Source organism: Panthera tigris, chromosome B3 (assembly GCF_018350195.1).
Source record: "Panthera tigris isolate Pti1 chromosome B3, P.tigris_Pti1_mat1.1, whole genome shotgun sequence".
In the NCBI taxonomy this organism is placed as follows: Eukaryota; Metazoa; Chordata; class Mammalia; order Carnivora; family Felidae; genus Panthera; species Panthera tigris.
This window is the reverse complement of record NC_056665.1, coordinates 52,186,376-52,211,092: the sequence shown is the minus strand read 5'-3', so window position 1 is coordinate 52,211,092 and position 24,717 is coordinate 52,186,376. Positions and strand designations below refer to the sequence as shown.

The 24,717-nt window shown below is 41.7% G+C and overlaps 2 protein-coding genes across 7 annotated transcripts in view; both read right to left on the bottom strand.

Moving 5' to 3' along the window:
- Positions 1-103: 103 nt before the first annotated feature.
- LOC107179602 (RNA polymerase-associated protein LEO1-like) lies at positions 104-17,115 on the bottom strand. 4 transcript variants are annotated; one of them, XM_042988840.1, is made up of 10 exons: positions 16,246-17,115; positions 15,350-15,531; positions 13,104-13,197; positions 11,831-11,976; positions 11,140-11,224; positions 9,489-9,583; positions 8,607-8,741; positions 6,586-6,724; positions 5,531-5,690; positions 104-542 (listed from the first exon to the last, which is right to left on the bottom strand). In XM_042988840.1, the coding sequence occupies exons 3-9, from the start codon at positions 13,182-13,184 to the stop codon at positions 5,532-5,534; spliced, it is 840 nt and encodes a 279-aa protein (XP_042844774.1). In that variant the 5' UTR covers positions 13,185-13,197; positions 15,350-15,531; positions 16,246-17,115; the 3' UTR covers positions 104-542; position 5,531. The 4 variants fall into 4 exon arrangements, with proteins under 4 accessions (XP_042844774.1, XP_042844773.1, XP_042844775.1 ...); XM_042988839.1 differs by lacking the exon at positions 16,246-17,115 and having other exon boundaries at positions 15,350-15,693; XM_042988841.1 differs by lacking the exon at positions 16,246-17,115 and having other exon boundaries at positions 6,586-6,721; positions 15,350-15,693.
- A 378-nt stretch (positions 17,116-17,493) lies between these two features.
- The window catches only part of LEO1 (LEO1 homolog, Paf1/RNA polymerase II complex component), a 39,061-nt gene continuing 31,837 nt past the window's right edge, over positions 17,494-24,717 (bottom strand). For all 3 annotated transcript variants that reach the window (XM_007081855.3, XM_042988837.1, XM_042988838.1), the window contains exon 12: positions 17,494-17,661. In XM_007081855.3, coding sequence (XP_007081917.1) covers positions 17,557-17,661 — 105 coding nt within the window. In that variant the 3' untranslated portion in view covers positions 17,494-17,556. The remainder of the gene's footprint in view (positions 17,662-24,717) is intronic.

Here is a 24,717-nt window from a genome sequence, read left to right as displayed (position 1 = left end):
GAGTTTGAGCTCCCCGTTAGGCTCTGTGCGGACAGCTTGGAGCCTGGAGCCTGCTTCCTGCTTCGGAGTCTGTGTCTCCCTCTCTCTCTGCCCCTCCCTTGCTCATGCTCTGTCTCTCCCAAAAATAAACCTTAAAAAATTTATTAAAAAAATAAACTGTGGAAAATAATATGCAGCTGACAATGTTGGGGTTAGGGGTGCCCAAACCCTGCACAGTCGAAAATCCAAATACAACTTTTGACCCCCAGAAACTTAACTACTAATAGCCTACTCTTTACCAGAAGCCTTATTGATAACAATACATATCTTGCATGTTTAATGTATTATATACTATGCTCATAATAAAGTAAGCTAAAGAAAATGCTATTAAGAAAGCTACAAGGAAGAGAAAATACATTATATCAAAAAACCGTGTGTAAATGGACCGGCGCAGTTCAGATCTGTGTTCAAGGGTCAACTGTACACAATGAGCACACACTTCATACTTGAGTCATGTTCTTCCTCTTTAACCTCTGCTCTTCTTTTTCTGGAGGGCTCACCTCCTAAACAGATACGAGATAAGATGTAAAATTCAGTATCAAACATTTCCAGAAATTTTGTCCAAAGTAGTTCTCAGGTATCGTCAACAAAATACTAGCAAACTGGATTCAGCAAACTGAATCCAACAATACATTTAAAAAATAGGGACACCTGGGTGGCTCGGTCGGTTAAGCATCTGACTTCAGCTCAGATCATGATCTCGCAGTCTGTGAGTTCGAGCCCACGTTGGGCTCTGTGCTGACAGCTGAGAGTCCAGAGCTTGCTTTGGATTCTGTGTCTCCCTTTCTCTCTGTCCTTCCCCAGCTCACATTCGGTCTCTCAAAAATAAACAAACATTGGAGCGCCTGGGTGGCTCAGTCGGTTAAATGCCTGACTTCAGCTCAGGTCCCCAAATCAGTCTCTGTGCTAATAGCTCAGAGCCTGGAGCCTGCTTCACATTCTGTGTCTCCCTCTCTCTCTGTTCCTCCCCTGCGCGCACTCTGTCTCTCTCTCTCTCAAAAATAAAGATTAAAATAAATATTTTTAAAAATATTAATAAAAATAAAAAATAAAATCATTCACTAAACCATGACCAAGTGGGATTTATTCCTGGGTTGCAAGGGTGGTATGCTGCAGTATTTGCAATTTAATATAGCACATCAATAAGAAAAGGATAAGAATCATATGATCATTTCAATAGATGCAGAAAAAGCATCTGACAAAGTACAACATCCATATTCATGGTAAAAGCCTTCAGTAAAATGGGTTTAGAGGGAACATACCTCAACATAATAAAGGCCATCTATGAAAAACCTACAGCTAACATCATCCTTAATGGGGAAAAACTGAGCGCCTTTCCTCTAAGGTCAGGAAGAAGACAAAGATGTCCACTCTCACCACTTTTATTTAACACAGTACTCTAAGTCCTAGCCATAGTAATTAGACAACATAAATAAAAGGCAACCAAATCAGGAAAAGGTGAATGTTTCACTATTTGCAGATGACACAAAATTGTATATAAAAAACCCAAGGGACGTCTGGGTGGCTTTGTCATTTGATCGTCCAACTTCGGCTCAGGTCATGATCTCACAGATTGTGAGTCTGAGCCCCGCAACGGGCTCACTGCTGTCAGCGGAGAGCCCGCTTTGGATCCTCTGTCCCCCTCTTTTGCTGCCCCTCCCCAATTTACACTCTCTCTCAAAACTAAATAAACATTACAAAACCTGAAAGACTCCACCAAAAAATTACTAGAACTGATACGTGAGTTCAGCAATGTCACAGGATACAAAATTAATGTACAGAAATCTGTTGCGTTTCTAAACAGCAATAATGAAGCAGGAGAAAGATTAAAACAACCCCATTTACAATTGTACTCAAAATAATGGGATACCTAAGGATAAACCTGACCAAAGAGGTGAATGACCTGTACTCTAAAAACTATAAAACACAGATGAAAGAGAACACAAAGGGAAAGACATTTCATGCTCATATACTGGAAGAAGAAATACTGTTAAAATGTCTATACCACCCAAAGCAATCTAAATCTTTAATGCAATCTCTATCAAAATACCAACAGCATTTTTCACAGAACCAGAACAATCGTAAAAGTGTATGGAGCCACAAAGGACCCAGAAGCCAAAGCAATCTTGAAAAAGAAAAACAAATCTGGAGGTATCATAATTCCAGACTTCAAGTTATATAGCTGTAGTAATCAAAACAGTATGTACTGGCACAAAAATAGACACACAGATCAAAAGAACAGAATAGAAAACCCAGAGATAAACCCCTAAGTATATGGTCACTTAATCTTCAACAAGGCAGGAAAAAATACCCAGTGGAAAAAAGTCTCTTCAAAAAATGGTGTTGGGAAAACTGAATAGCCACATGCAAAAGAATGAAATTGGACCACCTTCTCACACCATACACAAAAGTGAATTCAAAACGGATTAAAGACCTAAATATGAGACCTGAAACCATAAAAATCCTGGAAGACAGCACAGGCAGTAATTTCTCTGACATCCACCACAGCAACTTTTTTCTAGATAGGTCCTCTGAGGCCAGAGAAACAACAGCAAAAATAAACTATTGGGACTACATCAAAATAAAAAAAGCTGCACAATGAAGGAAACAACAAAACAAAAAGGCAAACTACAGAATGGGAGATGATATTTGCAAATAACACATCTGATAAAGAGTATCCAAAATATATAAAGAATTTATAAAATTTAATACCAAAAAACCCAAAAAATCCAATTAAAAATGGGCAGAGGACATGAACAGACTTTTCTCCAAAGGAGACCTACAGATGGCCAACAGACATGAAAAGATACTCATCATCATTAATCATCAGGGAAATGCAAATCAAAAGGACTATGAGATATCACCTCATACCTGTAGAATGACTAAAATCAGAAACATAAAAAACAAGTTCTGGCAAGGATGTGGACAAAAAGGAACCCTCTTGCACTGTGAATGGGATTGCAAACTGGTGCAGCCACTGTGGAAAACAATACAGAGGTTCCTCAAAAAGTTAAGAACAGAATTACCCTATGATCCAGCAATTGCACTACTGGGTATTTACCCAAAGAATACAAAAACAGTAATTCAAAGGGATACATGCACCCTGATGTTTATAGCAGTATTACATACAATAGCCAAGATAGGGAAGCAGCCCCCCAAGTGTCCATCGCTAGAAGAATGGATAAAGAATATGTGGTATATACAATGGAATATTATTCAGCATAAAAATGAATGAAATCTTGCCATTTGCAATGTCATGGACAGAGCTAGAGAGTATAATGCTAAGTGAAACAAATCAGAGAGAGATAAACACCATATTTCACTCATGTAAAACTTAAGAAACAAATGAACAAAGGGGGGGGGGAAGAAACCAAGAAACAGATTCTTAACTCTAGAGAACAAACTGAGGGGAGGTGGGAGGTAGGTGATGGGGATTAAGGAGGGCACTCACTGTGATGAGCACTGGGTGTCACACGAAGTGTTGAATCACTATATTGTACATCTGAAACTAACGTAACACTATGTTAACTAACTGGAATTAAAATAAAAATTTCCCAAAAAAGTAGTCTTGAGCTGATGGGGGAGCCAGTCCTTCATATTAGAAGGTGACCGCCCAGCAGCGACCCATCTCCACAGACACTGTCTCCAGCTGGTCAGGCCATACGAACCCCGGGCTGCCCCCGGGCAGTGGTCAGGGCAGGAGGGACACTCCCTCCTCACTCTGTACTGACATTCCAATCATACTACTTGAAATATGTTTTCCTGCTTCCTCAACATTTCACTTTCCCTATCTAAAAGTATTTTAAAGCCTATGGATTTTTAAAAATGACTGCTTGCATTTTATGTGCTTTCTCAGTATGCTTTTAAAGTTTTAAATCTATTTTTTACATGAAAAACAAATGCTTCCCTTGGACAGGTGACCAGCGCTTAACTGACATGCTCAACATTTGTGTTACTGAAATGTTTACTCCCACCTGTGATTCCAGACCCGGAGTGAAGCATGTTAAGTGTTCAGAAGACAGTAAATTAATTAATATGGCATATGGGCAGGGGCACCTGGCTGGCTCAGTCGGTTAAGCATCCGACTTCAGCTCAGGTCATGATCTCGCAGTTCATGAGTTTAAGGCCCACACTGGGCTTTGTGCTGACAGCTCAGAGCCTGGAGCCTGCTTCAGATTCTGTGTCTCCCTCGCTTTCTGCCCCTCCCCCACTCACGTTCTGTCTCTCCTTCAAAAATAAACATTAAAAAAAAATTTTTTTTAATATGGCATATGGGCAATAATTCCCATTTTGCCCTTATATATTTACTTGGTAAATATGATTCCCTTGTATATTTAAGACTGAAAATTTATTTGTACTTATAAGTAGAAACGGAAATAATTAAAGGGAAAATATTTTAATAACATGGAAATGGAATAATCCTCAACTACTCATACACCCAAACAATAAGAATGCCCAGTTACCACGATGAACATGATGGACGTCTTGCTCTACCACACAGAGCTATCGGTCCCTCTCCCATTGAGTGTGGTGGCGACTCAGGGCCCCACACATTTCCTCACAGGCCTTTCTATCTACCTAGAACGCCTGCCTGGTCGGTGTATACACAAGCTAACACTTTCTTCACCACCAGTGAGGGATCTTCTTCTCTGAGCAGTCTTCCGACATGCACCTGATCACAGGGGTCAGACCCTCCTGTGGGTCACTCCTGGTCCTGTCACTATATTAATCTCCCAGAGTCTCAGTGAAGTATACAAACATCTGTCTGTGCCCCAGGGCTGTGAGCAAATTTTTAGTCCAGGAGTTGGCTCCTGGGTTCAGGACAAACCCCCTTAGAATTGAACAAATTTGGTTCTATGTCATCACTGGTGACCTTCCTTGCTCTCAGTAATCTTTGAGCCTTTTCTTCTTCTGATCCCCATCACTGTCTGAAAAATAGATTCTAGCTCATTCCTCTGAAAGCAAAAGAACTCGAACTCCAGACGTGGGAATGAACTTCAAAGATGAAGACCTGTTTATTCCTGAGCTTTTCTTCTGAATATTGTTGCTTCCCACTTACATTTTCCCTTGAAGAGCCAACATTTTTAAAGTTTTGATGAGAAAAAGTGTATATAACTTGCAGACATGCTGAAATGACAGATATGAGAGGTTTTTTTCTCAGATTCATCACTTTTAAACACCCAAAAGGTTTTATGATCACATCAAAAAACTACAACGTTTAAATAAAGGGTCAATTATACGAGCAGCAAACTCTTTATTACACATTTTCCCTCCATAAGAACAAGAATTATTTAATTGATTTTTTTATTTTGGGGGTGCCTTACCTTCCCAGCTAAGCTTTTCTGTGGGAAAGTGACCCTAACAAACACAAAATAAAAACAAAAGGCCTTTGTACCGTTTTCCTAAGTAAGTAACAGCAGGAGAGAGAGTAAAAGGCCATCAGTCTCTGTGGCCCTCAGATGAGGAAATGTTACCTCCATGCCCAGCTTACCTCAAAGGTCCCCTTGGTTATGGTTTTTCACAGCTTTGATGGCTTCCTCTTCCTCATGGACACTATTGGGGTCCTGGTAGGGGACACCCAGCCCCTGCTGGTTCTGCCCCTCCCACAGATGGACTGTCTGCTGAGTAGAAGCCCTCAAACGTTCCTTTTTCTGTAAAGAAGCAAATCAACCATTTAACTTAAAAATATGAACTACCTCTGTGCTCACTTGAACCTACGTTTACTACAATTCTTGTCTTTAGAATACAGTTGTCTCCATTCTACACCTGTTACCACACAGCGATCACTCCCTTTAGTTCTAAGGCGTGAAGGTAACACAGGGTGAAGAGGCTGAGGGCTCTCTCGCACCAGCGGCCGATCAGAACTGGCACAGGCACGGCCCTGGGAGCTGCAGCGTCCCCTTGTGCTGCCCGTCAGTCAGAGTCTGGAGAGCAGCAACCAGCCTGAAGAACCTCATCCTTGCCCAGTGGACGCCTGAGGGCGGCCGTTTCTGTTAATCCCTGAGACAGACAACCCAACTTGCTCAGGCTCCATCAAAGTACAACGGTGCTCAGATATTCCTGTCAGGGCCCCTCACCCCAGAGAGCTCCCCGTCGCTCCTGATGACAGGATGGGGAGGTGCTGGCAGGGGAGGGTCCCTGAGCCCCAAAGTAGAACTTTCACACCCTTCACACCCTTCTCTGCCTGGCGATCCACACACTGGTGTTCACAAGACAGAGCCTAGTTGAGTGAGTCAGGAATGTCCTTTTGACCTTCCCAGCACTTCATATCTCACAAAGTTTTATGATACCTGTCATAAAACCTGTCAGATTTCTCCCTGAAATCTCATGAACTGGAGAGAGAACACCTGAGTGTCTGATTTGCTACATCTCACCAGAAGCCACTGATACTACTAGGGTTAACCACACACTTAGGTTTAAGTTGGCTCCCTGATAACTATAAGAAATAAAATGGTTGTGGCAATACAAAATTGTGAATTAATATTCTGGAGAGTAAGCCTGTAATACCCCCCAAAAAAATCCCAGCATAGAGCTTAGCAAACGTACCTTAATCATTTCAGTGCGCTGGCACTCAGGATCACAACCAGCCATTGGTAAGATTCTAATCTTCTGCGTCCTTGAGCATCTATTAGCAAGCAGCAGGGTCATCTTTCTATGTGTGACACTGTCTGTAGAGTGAGGTCTGCTGGGAGATGGACAAGAATGCCCCACTGTTGACTAAGAACATCACAGGTGATCAAACCGAGAGCACAAACAGCTGTGACGATGACCCCTTCCCCTTTAGCAGATGAAGGACACTGGGCCTCGGATCCTGGCACTCTGAGGCTTCCTCCTTCTCTTGTTCCTTCCTCTGTCCCTTCTCTGGGGGGGATGCTGAGGGGCTGAAGCACCAAGTGGAGAAAAAAGGAGAGCAGGCGGCAGGGTCAAGGGCTTTTACAAAGAAATCCCTGATGACAAGCAGAAAGAGAAAGGATGTGAAATCTCAGGTCTGTGAGGGTGGTGCAGAGGCCACAAGTCCTGACTCAAGAACTAAAAGTCTCTTTATCTGAAATACAATTAGAAGGAAGGGCAAGGCAAGGAGGCCTCACAATAGCCCAGAGGACAGAAACAGCTGGTGCAGAAAACATTCCTGGCTCAAGGGAGGCAGATTGGTGGTGCATCAGAAAGAAAGAATGATCCTTAGGAGAGTCTCTGAGGTTGTCGAGAGATGGGACATAAAGAGTGTGGAACACAGGGCACAACGGGGAAAAAAGCACGCTGCAGAATTGTTTGTCTTTTACACCACTGGAGAAAAGCTCATTAAGAGGTTGGATCCGAACAACGTTTATTATGCCAGGTCTCCACACTGCATGCCATCTAATGTATCATTTGACTTAACTGACACACCATTCTGTGAAGTAGATATTATCTCCAATTTACAGATAAGGACACTAAAAATTAGTGAGATTGAGACTCTTCTTCAAGCTTGCACAGAAGTCAGACACTGTTAATGTCTAAACCTCAGTGCTGTTAATCTTTAAAACAGAGCAACAGATTTGAGTATAATTTACATATCATAAAAGTCACTCATTTTAATACACAAGTAAATAACTTTTTAGAAAGTTAATACACAAGTAAATAAACAAGTAAATACACAAGTAAATAAACTTTTTAGAAAAAAATTGTTAATGTTTATTTTTGAGAGAGCAAGCGCGCGCGCAAGAGAGAAAGAGAGAGAGAGAGAGAGACAGAGCGAGCGAGCAGGGGAGGGGCAGAGAGAGAGGGGGAGACAGAATTTGAAGCAGGCTCCAGCCTCTAAGCTGAACCCAATGGGGGATGGGGCGGGGCGCTGGAAGCCATGAACCCCGAACCCCGAGATCATGACCTGAGCCGAAGTCGGTGCTTAACCAACTGAGGCACCCAGGCACCGCGTAAACGACTTTTTAAATTACAACTGGTGTAACCATTACAACAATCTGATTTTAGGACATTTCCGTGACCCCAAGAAAGAAACCTTGGGCGCACTGTTCATCTGTTAAGTGCCCCACTTCAAGGAGAGCTGCAAGACGGACAACAGCGCTGTAACCTTCAGAGGCAAGATGCGCGAAGGAGCGAAGGAGGAAAAGCGCCCAACAAGGCAGCCGCAGCACAGGGGTGCAGCGCCTATCCTCTTGGGGTCAGGCCGCAGCCTGTCCAGCCCCTCCCCCGCCTCTGCCGCATGCACACGCCAATGACACGCTCACTATCGGCCCGCCTCCCAGCTGTGTTCCTCTCACGGGAAAGGGCACTGACCCGCGGAGCTGCGTAGACCAGTCCTCTAAGCCTCCTACCGGGTGCACTGACCAAGGTGAATTCATTTACTGGTCTCCCGGCTTACATACTGGTCTCGTGGTGATTTCGATAGCATGAACTGGCTCCCTGAGAAACAGCAACTTGTAGCAAAAGTGAAAAAACAGCATGGGAACCGAGCACGTCCCCTGGTGAGCTGCACCCCGAAATTATGTCAGGGCTGAGTCAGGCCTTCTGCACGGCCTCTTGGCCTGGCTGCTCTTTAACAGCCAGTACCAACACGTCAGTATGAAGGTTACCTGAAGGTGAGCTTGGCTTTGAAGACGGCTTGTCCCTGTAGACCTGTGTCTTCTCGAACGAACAGGTGGTTGTAATTGCCCTGCAGGGGGGCCTTGTAGACATCAAACACTTCATTGCCCAGATGCAGGGAAAGGCTGGAAAGGAGACACCGGTCAGTGCTGGGGTGGACATGTAACGAATCCTACAATTCCCATTCTCCCCTATAGGCTTTACTTAAAATGCTGTGCAACTGTGCACTGAACTCGTGAGAAAAACAGAGATGCCGTAAATAACTCATGCCCTTTTATTTTTTTTAAATTTTTTTTAATGTTTTTATTTATTTTTGAGACAGAGAGAGTCAGAGCATGAGCAGGGGAGGGGCAGAGAGAGAGGGAGACACAGAATCTGAAGCAGGCTCCAGGCTCTGCACTGTCAGCACAGAGCCCAACGCGGGGCTTGAACTCACGGACTATGAGATCATGACCTGAGCCAAAGCCGGATGCGTAACCGACTGAGCCACCCAGGCGCCCCAACTTATGCCCTTTTAAAGCAAAAGGTGGTAAAACTCCTTCTCCTTCCCATTTGAGACATAATAGTTTTGTCACTTTCCCAATCTCTACCATTTCATTAGTGAAACAGAAACATTTTTTCCAAAATACCAATTTATACTGTCCAGTAGCACCTGGCGCATGGGAACGAGCATTGGGCGCTCACTCGGATAAGGCAGATACCATGAATCTGATCACATCTTGGTCCCATTTCTAAAGTGTCCTCCCAAAGGCCTAGATTTTGTTAATTCTTTAGTGACAGAGGACCCCAAAGTAAGGTCCCACATGGAGAACTCCACGCCTCCCAGGCCTCCCTCCGGGTCTGTCAATGCTCTTCAGGCGTTATGGGCTCACCTTCCATCTGACCACTTGACTATCCGAGTATTGCTTTCTTTAATTTCATTTCCTTCCTCATCCCGGCGTTTCCTCCATCTTATAGTATTTTCCACCTGGTTCAAAATACAAGGGCATTACAAAACGAGTGTAACTAAACTGCATGTTCTTCATTTCCTCAAGTGACTTATAATCATGTGCCAAGAATTCATATGTAGTGATAAAAGAAGCTTCCAAAATAGCTGATGAAGAAACACTGAAACACTCCTACTACGAATATCTAGAGATATTGGTTAAACTAACCATTTTGTTTAAATCTTTCCTAAGCTTGGGGCTCCCAGGTGGCTCAGTTGGTTAAGAGTCAGACTTCAGCTCAGGTCATGGTCTTGTGGTTTGTGGGTTCAAGCCCCATGTTGGGCTCTGTGCATTCAAGCTCAGAGCCTGGAGTCGGCTTCAGATTCTGTGTCTCCCTCTCTCTCTGCCCTCCCCTGCTTGTGCTCTCTCTCTCTCAAAAATAAAAATAAAAATAAAAAAATTTTTTAATCTTTCCTAAGCTCTAGTTTATAACAGTGGAGGTAAAAGCCAAGGACAATGTAGGATGGAGGTATTACCAGACACACCAAAAGTCCAAAGAAAGGATGAGGCTTTGGGTCTACATGAGATGGGCAGTTAACATAGAGATCTCTGCCTACTGTTAAGTCCACTTGAAGGGCTATGAACCCAGTGAAGGGAGGACTAGTAAGCCTGGCCTAGTAAGACAAGGAAGCTCTGGGCATTATGTTAAAAAAAAAAAAAAAAAGTAAATAAAAGAATATACACTTAAGATACTCTTAACAATTAAAACAATTAAGACTTGTGCTTTGCCCTGTTTGTTTTTTGTTTTTTTGGGTTTTTTTAGTTCAAATTTGTCCTACCCATATAGTAGGGAACCCCAAATCATGAAGGTAGTGTAAAAATTGGTTCTGCCTCCGGCAATAGCTCATGACGCCCTGTGTGAGCAGTAGAGTGTACAGCCATCCCAGGCCTTCTCAAGAGGAAACATCTCAAAACAAGGCATCTCTTTGTACATAGTCTGAATTTCCAGAAAGAGCCTGAGAGATTTCTATTGTGGGAAGTCTACTGTAACATGTAGAGGCAGTTCCATATACCTATGTTTATACGAAATGAAGTAACTAGGGGCGCCTCGGTGGCTCAGTCAGTTGAGCATCCGACTTCAGCTCAGGTCATGATCTCACAGCTCGTGAGTTCGAGCCCCGCATCGGGCTCTGTGCTGACAGCTCAGAGCCTGGAGCCTGCTTCAGATTCTGTGCCTCCCCCTCTCTCTCTGCCCCAACCCACTTGCATTCTGTCTCTGTCTGTCTCAAAAATAAATAAACATTTTTAAAAAATGAACTAACAATTTTCAAGAATTTTTATCTTTACTTCCATTGAAAAATTACAACTGCAAAAAAAAAAAAAAAGGTTAGAAAAGTGACAATTACAGGGACTATGAGGCTATGTAACTTCCCCCCTAAAAACATTCTGAAGAGACATTTCAGACCTTGGTCTGAACAGTTGTTTGTTGACTGAAGAGTAAACATAAAACATCATTTCATAATCTCAAGTCTCAAATCATTATCTCTGTTTTATGAAAAACTTAAAAAAAAAAAAGGGAACAAGTACAGAATGGTACCTTCAATTTTAACATGGTTCTATCTTCCTCATCAAGCACTTTCACACCTTCAAATTCATCTTCATAATACTGAGGATCAAAAGGTCTAAAAATGGTTTTTTAATCTCAGGTTAGCCATATCTAGTAATGAATATTGTTAATGCTGTAAAATAATAATAATCTTTACAACATGCCCCAAGGTGTTTTTAAAAAGTCACAGTAGACAAGTCACTTCATGTAAAACTTCAAGCAAGTATGCAAATTAGTGTACTTTCTTGAAATTTGATTTTAACACATCTGAAATAAAATCCAAATGTGACTAATAATTCGAAGTCTTATTTGAAGAATTACATTTTCTGAAATATAAATAACATATGGTCCATCTTTCACCATTTTTAAAGGAAAGTATCATGTTTAATTGCATAAGAGCTTACACTCACGAGGCTTCATGAAAAATACCCAATACTATGTTGTTGTCCAAGATCATGGTCTTTTCTAGTCACAGTGGCTTTCGCACTGAACATTTATGATTTCTCTAGCAAACTTTCTCAACCTCATTTTTCAGCTTTACACTAGTGAAAAACACCTGCATCATCCTTTCAGATGAGGAATGTCTGATCTTTATGATTAGCCAACTCATAAGAAAAAACATTTATATTCCACTTATTTTTATTTAATATCTTGAAAAAAAAACTTTAATCGGTCCTCTTACTTGGATTCTATGCTGAGAAATCTGGGTAGTTTAACAAAGTACAATTCATTCCCCAAATCAGAGTTGACATTGGGGATTTCTATTTCTATTCTGCCTTCAGAAATCGGCTCTTCCTCCTGTTGGTCCTGAGGCACTCCATGTTCTTCCTAAGAGAAGAATCAGAATGTGATAGCTTGAAGTGAAATCAGAAATGCTCTAGCTGAGGGCACCTGGATGGCTCAGTTGGTTAAGCATCCAATTTCAGCTCAGGTCATGATCTCATGGTGTGTGAGTTCAAGCCCCGTGTTGGGTTCTGTGCTGACAGCTCAGAGCCTGAAGCCTGCTTTGGATTCTGTCTCCCTCTCTCTCTGCCCCTCCCCCTCTTGTGCGTGTGCACATGTGCGTGCATGCTCTCTCTCTGTCTCTCTCAAAAATAAATGTTAAAAGAATTTTATAAAAAAAATAGAAATGCTCCGGCTCTCCCATACTAGGCAGATGCAGGTGTGACAGGAAGTAAATTCAGGCACCACTTTAGGAATAAAGTAGTCAGTAACCCCTCCAGGTCTCTCCCTAAAATTTCATCCTCTCCGCCAACAATACCACCATGGGAAACAAGACCTGTAAGCCTGCATTACCAGAAAAAAATACTTATTTTGTTGGCATATCTAGTTTGCATAAGACATTAAACAAAAGAACTGTGAAACTGTACAACCCCTCAGTACTAAGTAACTATTAAAATCAGAGAAGAGGGCACCTGGGTGGCTTATAAGCATCTGACTTTGGCTCAAGTCATGATCTCACGGTTTGTGAGTTCAAGTCCCACTGCAGGTGAGTTCGTGCCTTGCTTCTCTCTTCCTCTCTCTGCCCCTCATGGGATTCTCTCTCTCCTTCTCTCTCTCAAAAGAAAGAAAGAAAGAAAGAAAGAAAGAAAGAAAGAAAGAAAGAAAGAAAGAAAGAAAGAAAGAAAGAAAGAAAGAAAATCAGAGAAGTCAAATAGCACATGCTTTTTGGCACAGGTTTGGGTTCAGAAAAACTTAAGCCAAAGGTTTTCAAATTATGAGTTTTCAGAGTTTAGCCCCTAAAGTTTAGCATCAACCTCTTCTGAGCAGTTCCTTCGGTGCCTTCTAATATCCACAAATTCCCAACACAGCTGAGAAAGTCACCCATTTATCAGATGTTTCAGACTGCTACTCAATTATCAATGTCCTCTCCCCGTAGGAGTCAGACCCATCAGGCTTTGAAGATTGTTTAACTTTGAACACTGGGACCTGTTGAGGTTACTGAGTGTACTTACATGAGGCTGCCCTGGAATGGATTGTTCATTGTCCCCATCGCTGTCTGAAGAAATGTCACCTATGTCTCCAAACAGATCCATGGTCCTACTATAACTTTCAGTGTTGGGAGAAAATGTACAGCATTAATTTCTCTGACTGAAGTTTTTCACACGCTCTTACCCCATCACTTTGACGTTTTCCCAAGATTCATAAACCAAATCTCCTCTCCACTCAACCAACCTCAGACTGGCTCCCTGAGCCTAGCCCTCAGGAGCCCGTCAAGTGTCTCTGGATAGGGAAGGTGGCCAAGTTGGTTGGTGGAAGGCAAAGCTGCTATGACAGCCAGCTTTCAAGATACTTTCTGGTGGTTCCTGCCTCTGGTATTCCTGCCCTTGCATAGTCTCCTCCAACATGTATCATGGCTGGTCTATCCGATCGATAGAATACAACCTCACTTCCAAGGCTAGGGCACGACATTGTGGCTTTTCTGCCTTGCTCTTTCTCTCCTGCTCTAGGTCACCCACTCTAGAGGAAGCCAGCTGCCATGAAGACACTCAAGCTGCTACGGAGAGGCTCACGTGGCAACAAACTGAGGCCTCCTGCCAACAGCACAAGAGTGAACCATGTTGGAAACAGATCCTTCAGTTCCAGGCAAGCCTTTAGATAGTGTGTTCTCAGCCAATGTCTTGATTGCAACCTCATCACAGACCCTGAGCCACAACGACCCTGCTAAACCAATCGTGACCCTCAGAAATGGTGAAATATTAAATGTTTATTATTTTAATCTGGCCTTCTCAGGGGATAGAATTGGAGAAGGTGAGGCATGGTATGCAGGTAACACAAGGTATGTCTAATCCAACACTCATCTCCCTAAGCCTTTGGATTCCCTCCACATAATGCCAGGGAAGCTTTATTGCAAGTAGGTCACCAGTGAGTTTGTTTTAGTTAACCAACCAGCTACAGAGCCGTGTCTCACTATGTGCTATATGCGCTAACGCATCAAATCCAGAGTACCTAAGTGTACCCAAACCAGTTTGGCCCATGCTAGTGTTATAGTCTGTCCTTCATCTCACATTCTTAGAATATACTTCCACACATATTCCCTAGGCTTCTCCCTGTATCAGCAAAATCTTGCCGTTCTTTTGGGAAGCTAGTTCTTCCTCATTTGGGAGTTCGTGCTTTCTTCGTCAGAGTCTGAGGAGGTCGTAGCGCTGGGTCTGCTGGTAACAAGTGGGTCAGACAGCATGCAAAGGGTGAGCCTTGAGGAGAATACAAACTGCCCCAGGTGACATTATTACAACATTTTCAAGCAAGGAAAGATCAGTTTCTTCAGACCTAGGGAAGCAAACTTCTCAAAAGCAAGGGAGTTCTCAGAGTGACGAGGAAATCGAGCTTTTCAGCTTCATCTAAACAGACACCCCGCCCCTAGTTTCTTTCTCTATCCAATGTCCTTTCACATGAGAGATATCAAGAAGCTGTGGATTCAATTAATGTTTTAATTCTGCAATTGCACAATTAAATGTTGTCTAACATCCTGCTACCTCGGCCTTCTGATTATGAGATAGAAGATTCTTTCAGGGCTGTAATGAACTCACTGGTTCTCTGACCATGACCTGAGCTGAATATTTAAAGACCTAAGCTTGTAATTTTCTTCTGTAAGTCCTCCAGAGCACTCAGAAGCATCCATGCCACACCACAGCCCAAATAATCATCACTACTGCCTAACAAAGTGTAGCAGCCATTAAAGCCCTCAAACATAGGAGATTATCTGATTCATCATGCCACCACATCATGGATTACCAGCAATCCCATTGCCTGTCGGTGAGAAGCTCAGACCTGCATTTAAACCCAAACTAACCTACCAATCGCCTCTTTGAGGATTTGTTTCCTGGACTACCCAGTCAGGTCCAAGTGGGGCAAGAGAAAACACACCAGTTATCTATACAGAATTTTTTAAAAATTGTACTGGGGCGCCTGGGTGGTTCAGTCGGTTGAGCGTCCAACTTCAGCTCAGGTCATGATCTCACAGTTCATGAGTTCGGGCCCCGCATCGGGCTCTGTGCTAACAGCTCAGAGCTGGAGACTGCTTCAGACTGTGCCCTCATCTCTCTCTGCCTCTCCCCTGCTTGTTGTCTTCCTCAAAAATAAACATTAAAAAATTTTTTTTAAATTGTACTTAGGTTAGCACTTTTGGAAATGAGGGAACAAAGAGAAGAGGTGAAATTATTAAACTTAAAAACTTACAGTATGGAGCTGAAACTCATACCTGAGGAAGAAAAGTGTCCAGCTGGCACTAATGCCTCTGGGAGGGGCAGGTACAATAAAGCTGGCTCTCCAAGTGTTGGTAAAGCTGCAAATTGGACAGAGCTGCTGTGGGAAGGAACTGCTTCTGCTGAGACTGAAGTGTTTGTGGGCCTCTTAGGAAAGCTGCAACTTGACAGGAAGCCTCTAGAAAATTCCATAAACAAACAGGAAGGAGCAATCTCTTATTTGTTATCCAGTCTTCCAGTCTCCCTCCAGCGCCCCCTAACAGGGGGCAACTGGCAAAGATGAAATGTGATTACAGAAACTTGGTCCCAGCATCACTAAGCTTGCAAGATAAGAGCATAATAACGGACCCACATGCCTACTAGTTTAAAAAAAAAAAAAAAAAAAAAAAAGTAGGGGCGCCTGAGTGGCTCAGTCCATTGAGTGTCTGACACTTGGTTTTGGCTCAGGTTGTGATCTTTCAGTTCATGCAATTAAGCCCCATGTGGGCTCTGTGCTGACGGCTTGGATCCTGCCTGGGATTCTCTTCCCCTCTTTCTGCCCCTCCCCTGCTCACTTGTTCTCCCAAATAAGTACCTTAAAAAAAAACCCAGGCATACAAGTTTCAACTTGATAAGACAAGAAACAGCTGACTGAAGGTTTTGGTGTTAGGAAAGTGGCACAACTGACTGAAGGTTTTGGTGTTAGGAAAGTGGCACAATGGTGATTTAGGACCTTCTCTTTCAATGTCACTTTTCTATGGTCCGATTTCGGGATAAGCCTCCCACAGCCACCACGCCCAGATTGTACCAACAGCATGAGAAGTAGGGTGGAATCCATTCATAAGTGAAAGATCAGTGTATGTAGAAGAACACCACAGAAAAGACATATGTGCGTGCTAAATTTAAAACATACCTGCAAATTCCTTGCCATTCCATCGACTCAAATTTCCCTCTTGATTAGTGACTCACTTGTAATGAACAGAATGTGTTGGACTTCAATGTGACTTTCCATTCTAGCCACAAAACCTAAAAAAGGTAATACAGCTTGTCCCTGGTTCCCTCTCTTGGGTGCTTGTCTTTGGATCCCAAGCATCATGCTGTGACAAACGAGGGCCAGGACAGGGATGCAACAAGTGACACATTCACCGTGGGTGAAAAAAGGGTGCCAGAATCTCAGTCATCAAGTTAAACTGCAGCACAATGTTTTTAAAACTCCATGTGAAAAACCCATGAAAATATTAAAATTTTAAGTAAAGCGAGGATCCATCCAGCTCTGTACTTGTGCAACTCGTTTCACTTGCCTTACCTTAATTCCAGTCATCAGATGCTGTTTACAAAAATGACATCTTGTTCATCATGGATTTTTGCCTTAGTTCCAATTTTTTTAAATGTTGTATCACGATATTATTTATTTTGATTACTATAGTGGGCTGAACAGGGATTCCCCCCGCCCAATCCCCACAAAGTTCATATCTACCCAGAACTTCCCAATGTGAGTTTATGTGGCAATAGGGTCTTTGCAGATATAGTTAGTTAAGACGAAGTTCACTGACTTGGGGTTGGTCCTAAACCCACTGACTGGTATCCTTATAAGGAGAAGAAGACCTGGACACATACAGAGACACAGAGCAAACACAAGGGGAAATGTGCCATGTGAAGACCAAGGAAAGACTGGAGTTACACTGCCAAATGCCAGGGACTGCCAGGAGCCCCCAGAAGCTGGGACAAAGGAAGGTTCTTCCCTAGAGCCTTTAGATGGAGGCTGGCCCTGTCAATATTTTGACTTAGGATTTCTAGGCTCCAGAACTGTAAAAGAACACATTTTTGCAGTTTTAAGCTACCCAGTTTGTGGTACTGTGTTAGAGAAGCCTGCAAACTCGAACAATCACAGAGGCTCTTTCCGTGCCTTTAAAACTCTGCACCCCATAAGCATGCCTCACTTGCCTCACCTGGCCCTGACCAGGACGCTTCTTCATGAGGGGGTGGAGAAGAAAAGAGCAGCAGGAGTTCACTGAAACCTCAGGCCTCATGTGAAGCTTATACAAAAATCAACTCACTTTCAGAAAAGTAGATTTCCTGAGCAGAGACTGGCTTTAAAAATTTTTTTTTATTACAATTAAAATTACACAAAAGCAAATCAATTCATTTCAATCAAAATAACTCATGTTTACATCATATTTAATAAACTGTACAAAAAATACATAAAATGTTTTCACATTTTTCTTCAATCATCATCTTCTTCCTCTTCATCACTGATCACGTACTTCTTATGCTTTTTATTTGCTTTATCATCATCTTCTGCTTTTCTCTTTCCAGAAGGTTCCCCTTCCTACACAAAGAAAATTTTTAAAAATCTAGTAGTCAATAGAGAATATTTACAAGAAGGTTTGTCAAAAGTAGCTCTGAACTGAATGATCCTCTGAAAACACAAAACAAAACAATTTTTAGAATAAGAACACTCACCAGATGCATAAAGCCAGTGGTGAAGGTCATGGCCAGTTTTCAAATCTACTAAGTACTAGAAGCATTCAAAAATGACAACTAACCGGCGTTAATTACAAAGTAACTATAAAATAACCCAACTTCAGGGCTGTAAGGAAGAGCTAAGCAATTATCACCAATCTCTTGGAAGGAAGGCCTTGTACATGGAGAAGGGCATGCAGAAAACTGGAAACTAGGTTTGCCCTGGAAAGGATCAAGGCTCTCCCAAAGAAGTCTGCCTGTATAGCCACTTGTCCTGTTGTATATTTTTACAATGATCTGGTGATTAAACTTTTCTCTGCTTCCTCAGCAGTTCACCTCTTCATTACCTAAAATTCAGTATTTTAATGACCATCAATTTTGTAAACTAATGATTTGTTTTGCATATACTAAAAACTCACATCATAAAGGTTTTTTAAAAATATTTGAATTAAAAGCTTATTACACAAGTTTGCATTACTTAAAATCATGTACAATGCTGGGACACCTGGGTGGCTCAGTAGGTTAAGTGTTCGACTCTGGATTTCGGCTCAGGTCAGGATCTCACGGTTTGTGGGATCGAGCCTTGCGTTGGGCTCTGTGCTGACAGTGAAAAACCTGCTTGGGATTCTCTCTCTCCCTCTCTCTCTGTCCCTCCCTCGAGTGCACTCTCTCTCCCTCTTTCTGCCCCTACCCTGCTTGCATGTGCTCTCTCAAAATAAATAAACTTAAAAAAAGTAAATTAAAAAAAAAAAATTAAAAATCACATGATGTTCTAATAGAAACAATTCACGAAGTTATCTAAAAACAATTTTTACAGATAGAATTCAAATATATCAATAGCTAAATTATCCAGAATATGACACTCCAGAATTGCTTAACTAGCTTCCTCAAAGATGAAACAGAGTGAATATTCTGAGGCTGAGGTTGCGAAAGGCCAGTGAATGGTAAACACGTGGGACTCTGCCACACTGAACCGAGCTACAGAAAACCCCTGCGCCATGTATACACGCAACAAATGACAAAACTACTCTTGTCACACTGAAACGAGGTTTGCTGCCACAGCTGTAAGTGCAAGTCCATACAGACACAACAGGCTGCCCATGGTTTTGAAGGAGCTGTCTTCGAACAATTTATCTTTAAGACTAATTACGATTACTAAGTGTTTTTAAGGCTAATTTTTTTCACACTAATAAACCAGCTCTCAGAGTTTAACCAAAAACATACCTAAGAATATACATAAATAAGAGTGTCTTACAGACTTCAACTGTATTACTAAGCTGTAATCAAGGAAGTATGGTACTGGCACAAGAACAGACACTCAGATCAATGGAACAGAATAGAGAACCCAGAAATGGACCCATAAACATAGGGCCAACTCATCTTTGACAAAGTAGGAAAGACTATTCAACGGAATAAAGACAGTCTCTTCAGCAAGTGGTGCTGGGAAAACTGGACAGTGACATGCAGAAGAATGAACCTGGACCACTTTCTTACACCATACACAAAAATAAACTCAAAATGGATGAAAGTCCTAAATGTAAGATAGGAAGCCATCAAAATCCTTGAGGAGGAAAGCAGGCAAAAACCTCTTTGACCTTGGCCACAGCAACTTCTTACTCAACACGTCTTCAGATGCAAGAGAAACAAAAGCAAAAGTGAACTATTGAGACTTCATCAAAATAAAAAGCTTCTGCACAGCAAAGGAAACACTCAGCAAAACAAAAAGGCAACCGACAGAATGGGAGAAGATATTCGCAAACGACCTATCAGATAAAGGGTTAATATCCAAAATCAATAAAGAACTTATCAAACTCAACACCCAAAAAACAAATAACCCAGTGAAGAAATGGGCAAAAGACATGAATAGATACTTCTCCAAGGAAGACATCCAGATGGCCAACCGACACGCACACACAAAAATGCTCAATATCACCAATCATCCAGGAAATATAAATCAAAACCACAACGAGATACCACCTCACACCTGTCTGAACGGCTAACATTAACAACTCAGGCAACAACAGATGTTGGCGAGGATGCAGAGAAAGAGGATCTCTTTTGCATTGTTGATGGGAATGCAAGCTGGTGCAGCCACTCTGGAAAACAGTATGGAGGTTCCTCAAAAAATTAAAAATAGAACTACTCTATGACCCAACAACTGCACTACTAGGTATTTATCAAAGGGACACAGGTGTGCTGTTTCGAAGAGAAACATGCACCCCAATGTTTATAGCAACACTATCAACAATAGCCAAAGTATGGAAAGAGCCCAAATGTCCATAGATCGATGAATGGATAAAGAAGATGTGGTGTGTGTGTGTGTATACACACACACACACACACACACACACACACAAAATGGAGTATTACCCGGCAATCAAAAAGAATGAAATCTTGCCATTTGCAACTATGTGGATGGAACTAGAGGGTATTATGCTAAGTGAAATTAGTCAGAGAAAGACAAGTATCATATGACTTCACTCATATGAGGACTTTAAGATACAAAACAGATAAACATAAAGGAAGGGAAGCAAAAATAATATAAAAACAGGGAGGGGGACAAAAACATAAGAGACTCTTAAATATGGAGAACAAACAGAGGGTTACTGGGAGGGGGGGATGGGCTAAATGGGTAAGAGGCATTAAGGAATCTACTCCTGAAATCATTGTTGCACTATATGCTAACTTGGATGTAAATTAAAAAAATAAATTAAATTAAAATTAAAAAAAAAAAAAGTGTCTGAAAGTATGAGACCAACACCAAGAATGTCAAAGGCTTCTGGGAAAATATACTCCTAATCCCAATCACAGGAAATCCTACAAAAGAGAGGCAGCTGGGGCTATGCTGTTCCAAGTCACCTAGGGTCCCATAGACAGAGGGCAAGGGCCTCTAACAGGTAAGGCAGGGATGCCAATGTGGAGAATGAAGGTTCCATGAGAGAAGCAGGGAGAGGAACCAGACCACTGGGTACCATACTCTAATCCTTCTCAGCAGGTCACCTGCTCCATCTGAAGAGAAGGCTAAGAACAGGCTGTGATCCTTTCTCTTCCACTGTCTTTGTGTTTCTTTCCACTTGGGTTTGTCCCTTTTCCACAGGTTCTCCTCTTACCCATTTTTCTACCTTTCAAGTTATTTAGGTTTTCTCAAGTTGTAACCACTTCCAAAAATAAGGGAGGGGAAAAAGCTATTTTTCTCTTTTTTTGTAACTCTGACCCTGTTGGGGAAGGAAACTAATGTTTCCTATTCAAATACTACATGTCACTGTGCTATCCACTTTCGTATGTTATGGTCTTGCAACAACCGTGCAAGCAGCAAATATAAATCCCATTGCAGAGATGAGGGAACAAATGCAGAAACATGAGATGACTTGTTCAAGGCCGTGGAAGTGGCCAAGATTCTATAGTCCAGTTCATTCCAATCCAGACTCACGCCCTCTCCCCCATATCCTCTGCTGATAATGGCAGTTCCCTGCGAACTTAGAATCTGCAGATCCCCCTGCATTTCAAAGACACACCCAGGCTCATGGCATCGGGATGGGGTTTGGTGCGCAAACAGGGAGAGGGACCTAGAGCACGTGTGAGCCTTACTCCTCTCCCCGACTGTAATCCACAGCCAGAACTTGAGCTGGGGTAGTGAGGACAAAGTGGCCAGGGGATGGGAGGTCCAGGCAGAGGAAATAATTTGTTGTCACAAAAGGGGAAGGGAGGGATATAGGAAGACACCTAACAGAGAGTATGTGGACGAGGTAGAGGGCAGTTCCTATAACAGCCAGCCAGGAGGCATTCACAAGAGGCATTTTTAAGTCAGGCAGTTACAGGTTTTTCCAGCCTAAAAGAAGGCTATTTCATGGATCACATTTAATAATCTCATTTCTGAGAATACTAGAAATAAACAGAAGTTCCATGGCAATTCTCAATTTTCGTTCACAGTTTCTGCTTGCCAGGAAATAAAACAGCATCTGCTTAGATGAGGATTCCCGTTTGCCAACAATGCAACACACTGGAAAAGCATCATTAAGATCCTCTATCTAGAGGTGCCTGGGTAGCTCAGTCAGTTAAGCATCCAACTTCGGCTCAGGTCATGATCTCACAGGTCATGAGTTCGAGCCCTGCATCAGGCTATGTGCTGACAGCTAGGAGTCTGGAGCCTGCTTCGGATTCTGTGTCTCCCTCTCTCTCTGCCCCTCCCCCACCTTGTGCTGTCTCTCAAGAATAAACAAACATTAAAAAAGTAATAACATAAAAAAATAAAAGAAAAACCTGGCATTCTCAATTTTCACAAGGTTATATGTAATTGAATTCTTTGAAGAATGAACAGGATTTTGGAGGAAAAAAAATAACCTAGACCCAAGTAGTATGAGAAAGCTGCTTTCACAGAATGATCCCATCACATAATATCTGTCATTATTAAAAAATAAATGGAAAAATTAATTAACTGATTCTAAGAAAATTCATAACATGAAGTCAGAATTAGTACTTTAAGGTAATCTAAAAAGACCTAGTTCCAAGAGTATAGGTTAAAGTGATCCCAGGTAGCTGATACTCAATGCACCTGGAAGAGGCAAATCTAAATCATCTTTGTAGGAACCCATCAATCTAGGACCCAAAATTCCCATCGAGCTGAGCTAAGTAAATCAATCATTTAATCACAGAATACGTGAGAGAAGTCAGTCATCAAGAAATAGAGCCAGAAAATAGGCAATAAAATTACACACAAAAGATTTCAGACACTGGAATTATCAGACATAAAAGACTACATACAGCTTTAAAACATTTTAAGACATAAAAAGGAGAAATTGGAAATACGAGTTGGGGAAGGAGTTTTTACAACAGTCAATTTGAGAAAGACACTAAACTTCTACAGATGAAAACTAAAACAACTAAATTAAAACCTCAGTGACAGAGATTAACAACTTGAGATGTAGTGAACTAGAAGGCAGCTCTGAAGAGATGCCCCAGAGTGCAGAGACGAAGACACGGGAAACATGAAAGATGGTTTGAGGGTTGTGGAGGACACAGGAGTAACATGCATTTAATTTAATTTAAATGCATTTAATTTAATTTAAACAATGCATTTAATCAGGGCTTCAGAAAGAAAGGACAGCAAGAAAAGTACAGAAGAATTGATGACTGAGAAATTTTCAGTACTGATGATGAATTCACATTCAGAACAAATCCCAATCAGAAAAATAAAAGGAGGGGCCCCTGGGTGGTCCAGTCAATTCAGCATCCAACTCTCAATTTTGGCTCAGGTCATGATCTCACAGTTAGTGAAGTTGAACCAGCAGTTGGGTCCATGCTGTCAACAGAGCCTGCTTGGGATTCTCTCTCTCTCTGCCTCTGCCCTTCTCTCTCTCTCTCAAAATAAATACACTTTAAAAAAAAAAAAAAAAGGAAAAAGAAAAAGTAAAAACCAAATAGATACCTCAGTACAATTCAAAAACACCAATGATAAAGATCTAAAAAGGCTCAGCTAAAAGAAGTCCTGGGGATGGAATGTACAGCATGGTGACTCTACTTAACAATGCAGTATTATATATTTGAGAGTTGCTAAAAGCACAGACCTTAAAAGTTCTCATCACAAGAACAAAAATTTGTTAACTATGTGTGGTAATGAATGTTAACTAAACTTACTGTGGTGAACATTTTGCAATACATACGTATACAGATTGAATCACTATATTGTACAATACCTAAAACTAATGTTACATGTCACTTATATCTCAAAAAAAGACTTAAAATTTTCAGCACCTGTACTCTTACAATTTGAAAAGGTTACTGCTAAAAGTATGAATTAAGAGGGGCGCCTGGGTGGCTCAGTCGGTTAAGCCTCCGGCTTCAGCTCAGGTTACGATCTCACGGTCCGTGAGTTCGAGCCCCGCATTGGGCTCTGGGCTGATGGCTCAGAGCCTGGAGCCTGCTTCCGATTCTGTGTCTCCCTCTCTCTCTGCCCCTCCCCCGTTCATGCTCTGTCTCTCTCTGTCTCAAAAATAAATAAACGTTAAAAAAAAAATTAAAAAAAAAAAAGTATGAATTAAGATATTTTAAAATTACTTTGGAATAATTATTATTTCAATAGAAATTTAATTTATTGAACTATTCAATACTATTCAAATAGTACTTCATCTAAAGAAAAAGAAAAGAGGTTTTCCTGCCATAAGAACTGTTTCCATTAATTAAAAAAAATGTATAGCCAACTAATCTTTGACAAAGCAAAAGAGAATACCCAATGGAATAAAGACAGTCTCTTCAGCGTGTGGTGCTGAGAAAACTGGACAGCGACATGCAGAAAAATAAACCTAAACCACTTTCTTTTTTTTTTTTAATTTTTAAAAATATTTATTTATTTTTGACAGAGAGAGAGAGAGAGACAGACAGAGCATGAGCAGGGGAGGGAGAGAGATGGAGACACAGAATCTGAAGCAGGCTCCAGGCTCCGAGCACAGAGCCCAATGTGGGGCTTCAACTCACAGGCCGCAAGATCATGACCTGAGCTGAAATTGGATGCTCAACTGACTGAGCCACCCAGGCGCCCCTACCTAAACTACCTTCTTACACCATACACAAAAGTAAACTCAAAATGGGTGAAAGACCTAAATGTAGGACAGGAAGCCATCAAAATCCTTGAGAAGAAAGCAGGCAAAAACCTCTTTGACCTTGGCCACAGCAACTTCTTACTCAACACGTCTTCAGACGCAAGAGAAACAAAAGCAAAAGTGAACTATTGAGACCTCATCAAAACAAAAAGCTTCTGCACAGCAAAGGAAACACTCAGCAAAACAAAAAGGTAACTGACAGAATGGGAGAAGATATTCGCAAATGACATATCAGATAAAGGGTTAATATCCAAAATTGATAAAGAACTTGTCAAACTCAACACCCAAAGCACAAATAATCCAGTGAAGAAACGGGCAAAAGACAT

Bases quoted from the DNA above. Each gene is read 5' to 3' on its own strand.
- LOC107179602 (XM_042988840.1), bottom strand. From the start codon at position 13,184: ATGGATCTGTTTGGAGACATAGGTGACATTTCTTCAGACAGCGATGGG. The intron at 11,977-13,103 runs GTAAGTACACTC...TTCTTCTCTTAG, and splicing joins CCATTCCAGGGCAGCCTCAT to GAAGAACATGGAGTGCCTCA. The intron at 9,584-11,139 runs GTACCATTCTGT...ATTTTGAACCAG, and splicing joins GAACCATGTTAAAATTGAAG to GTGGAAAATACTATAAGATG.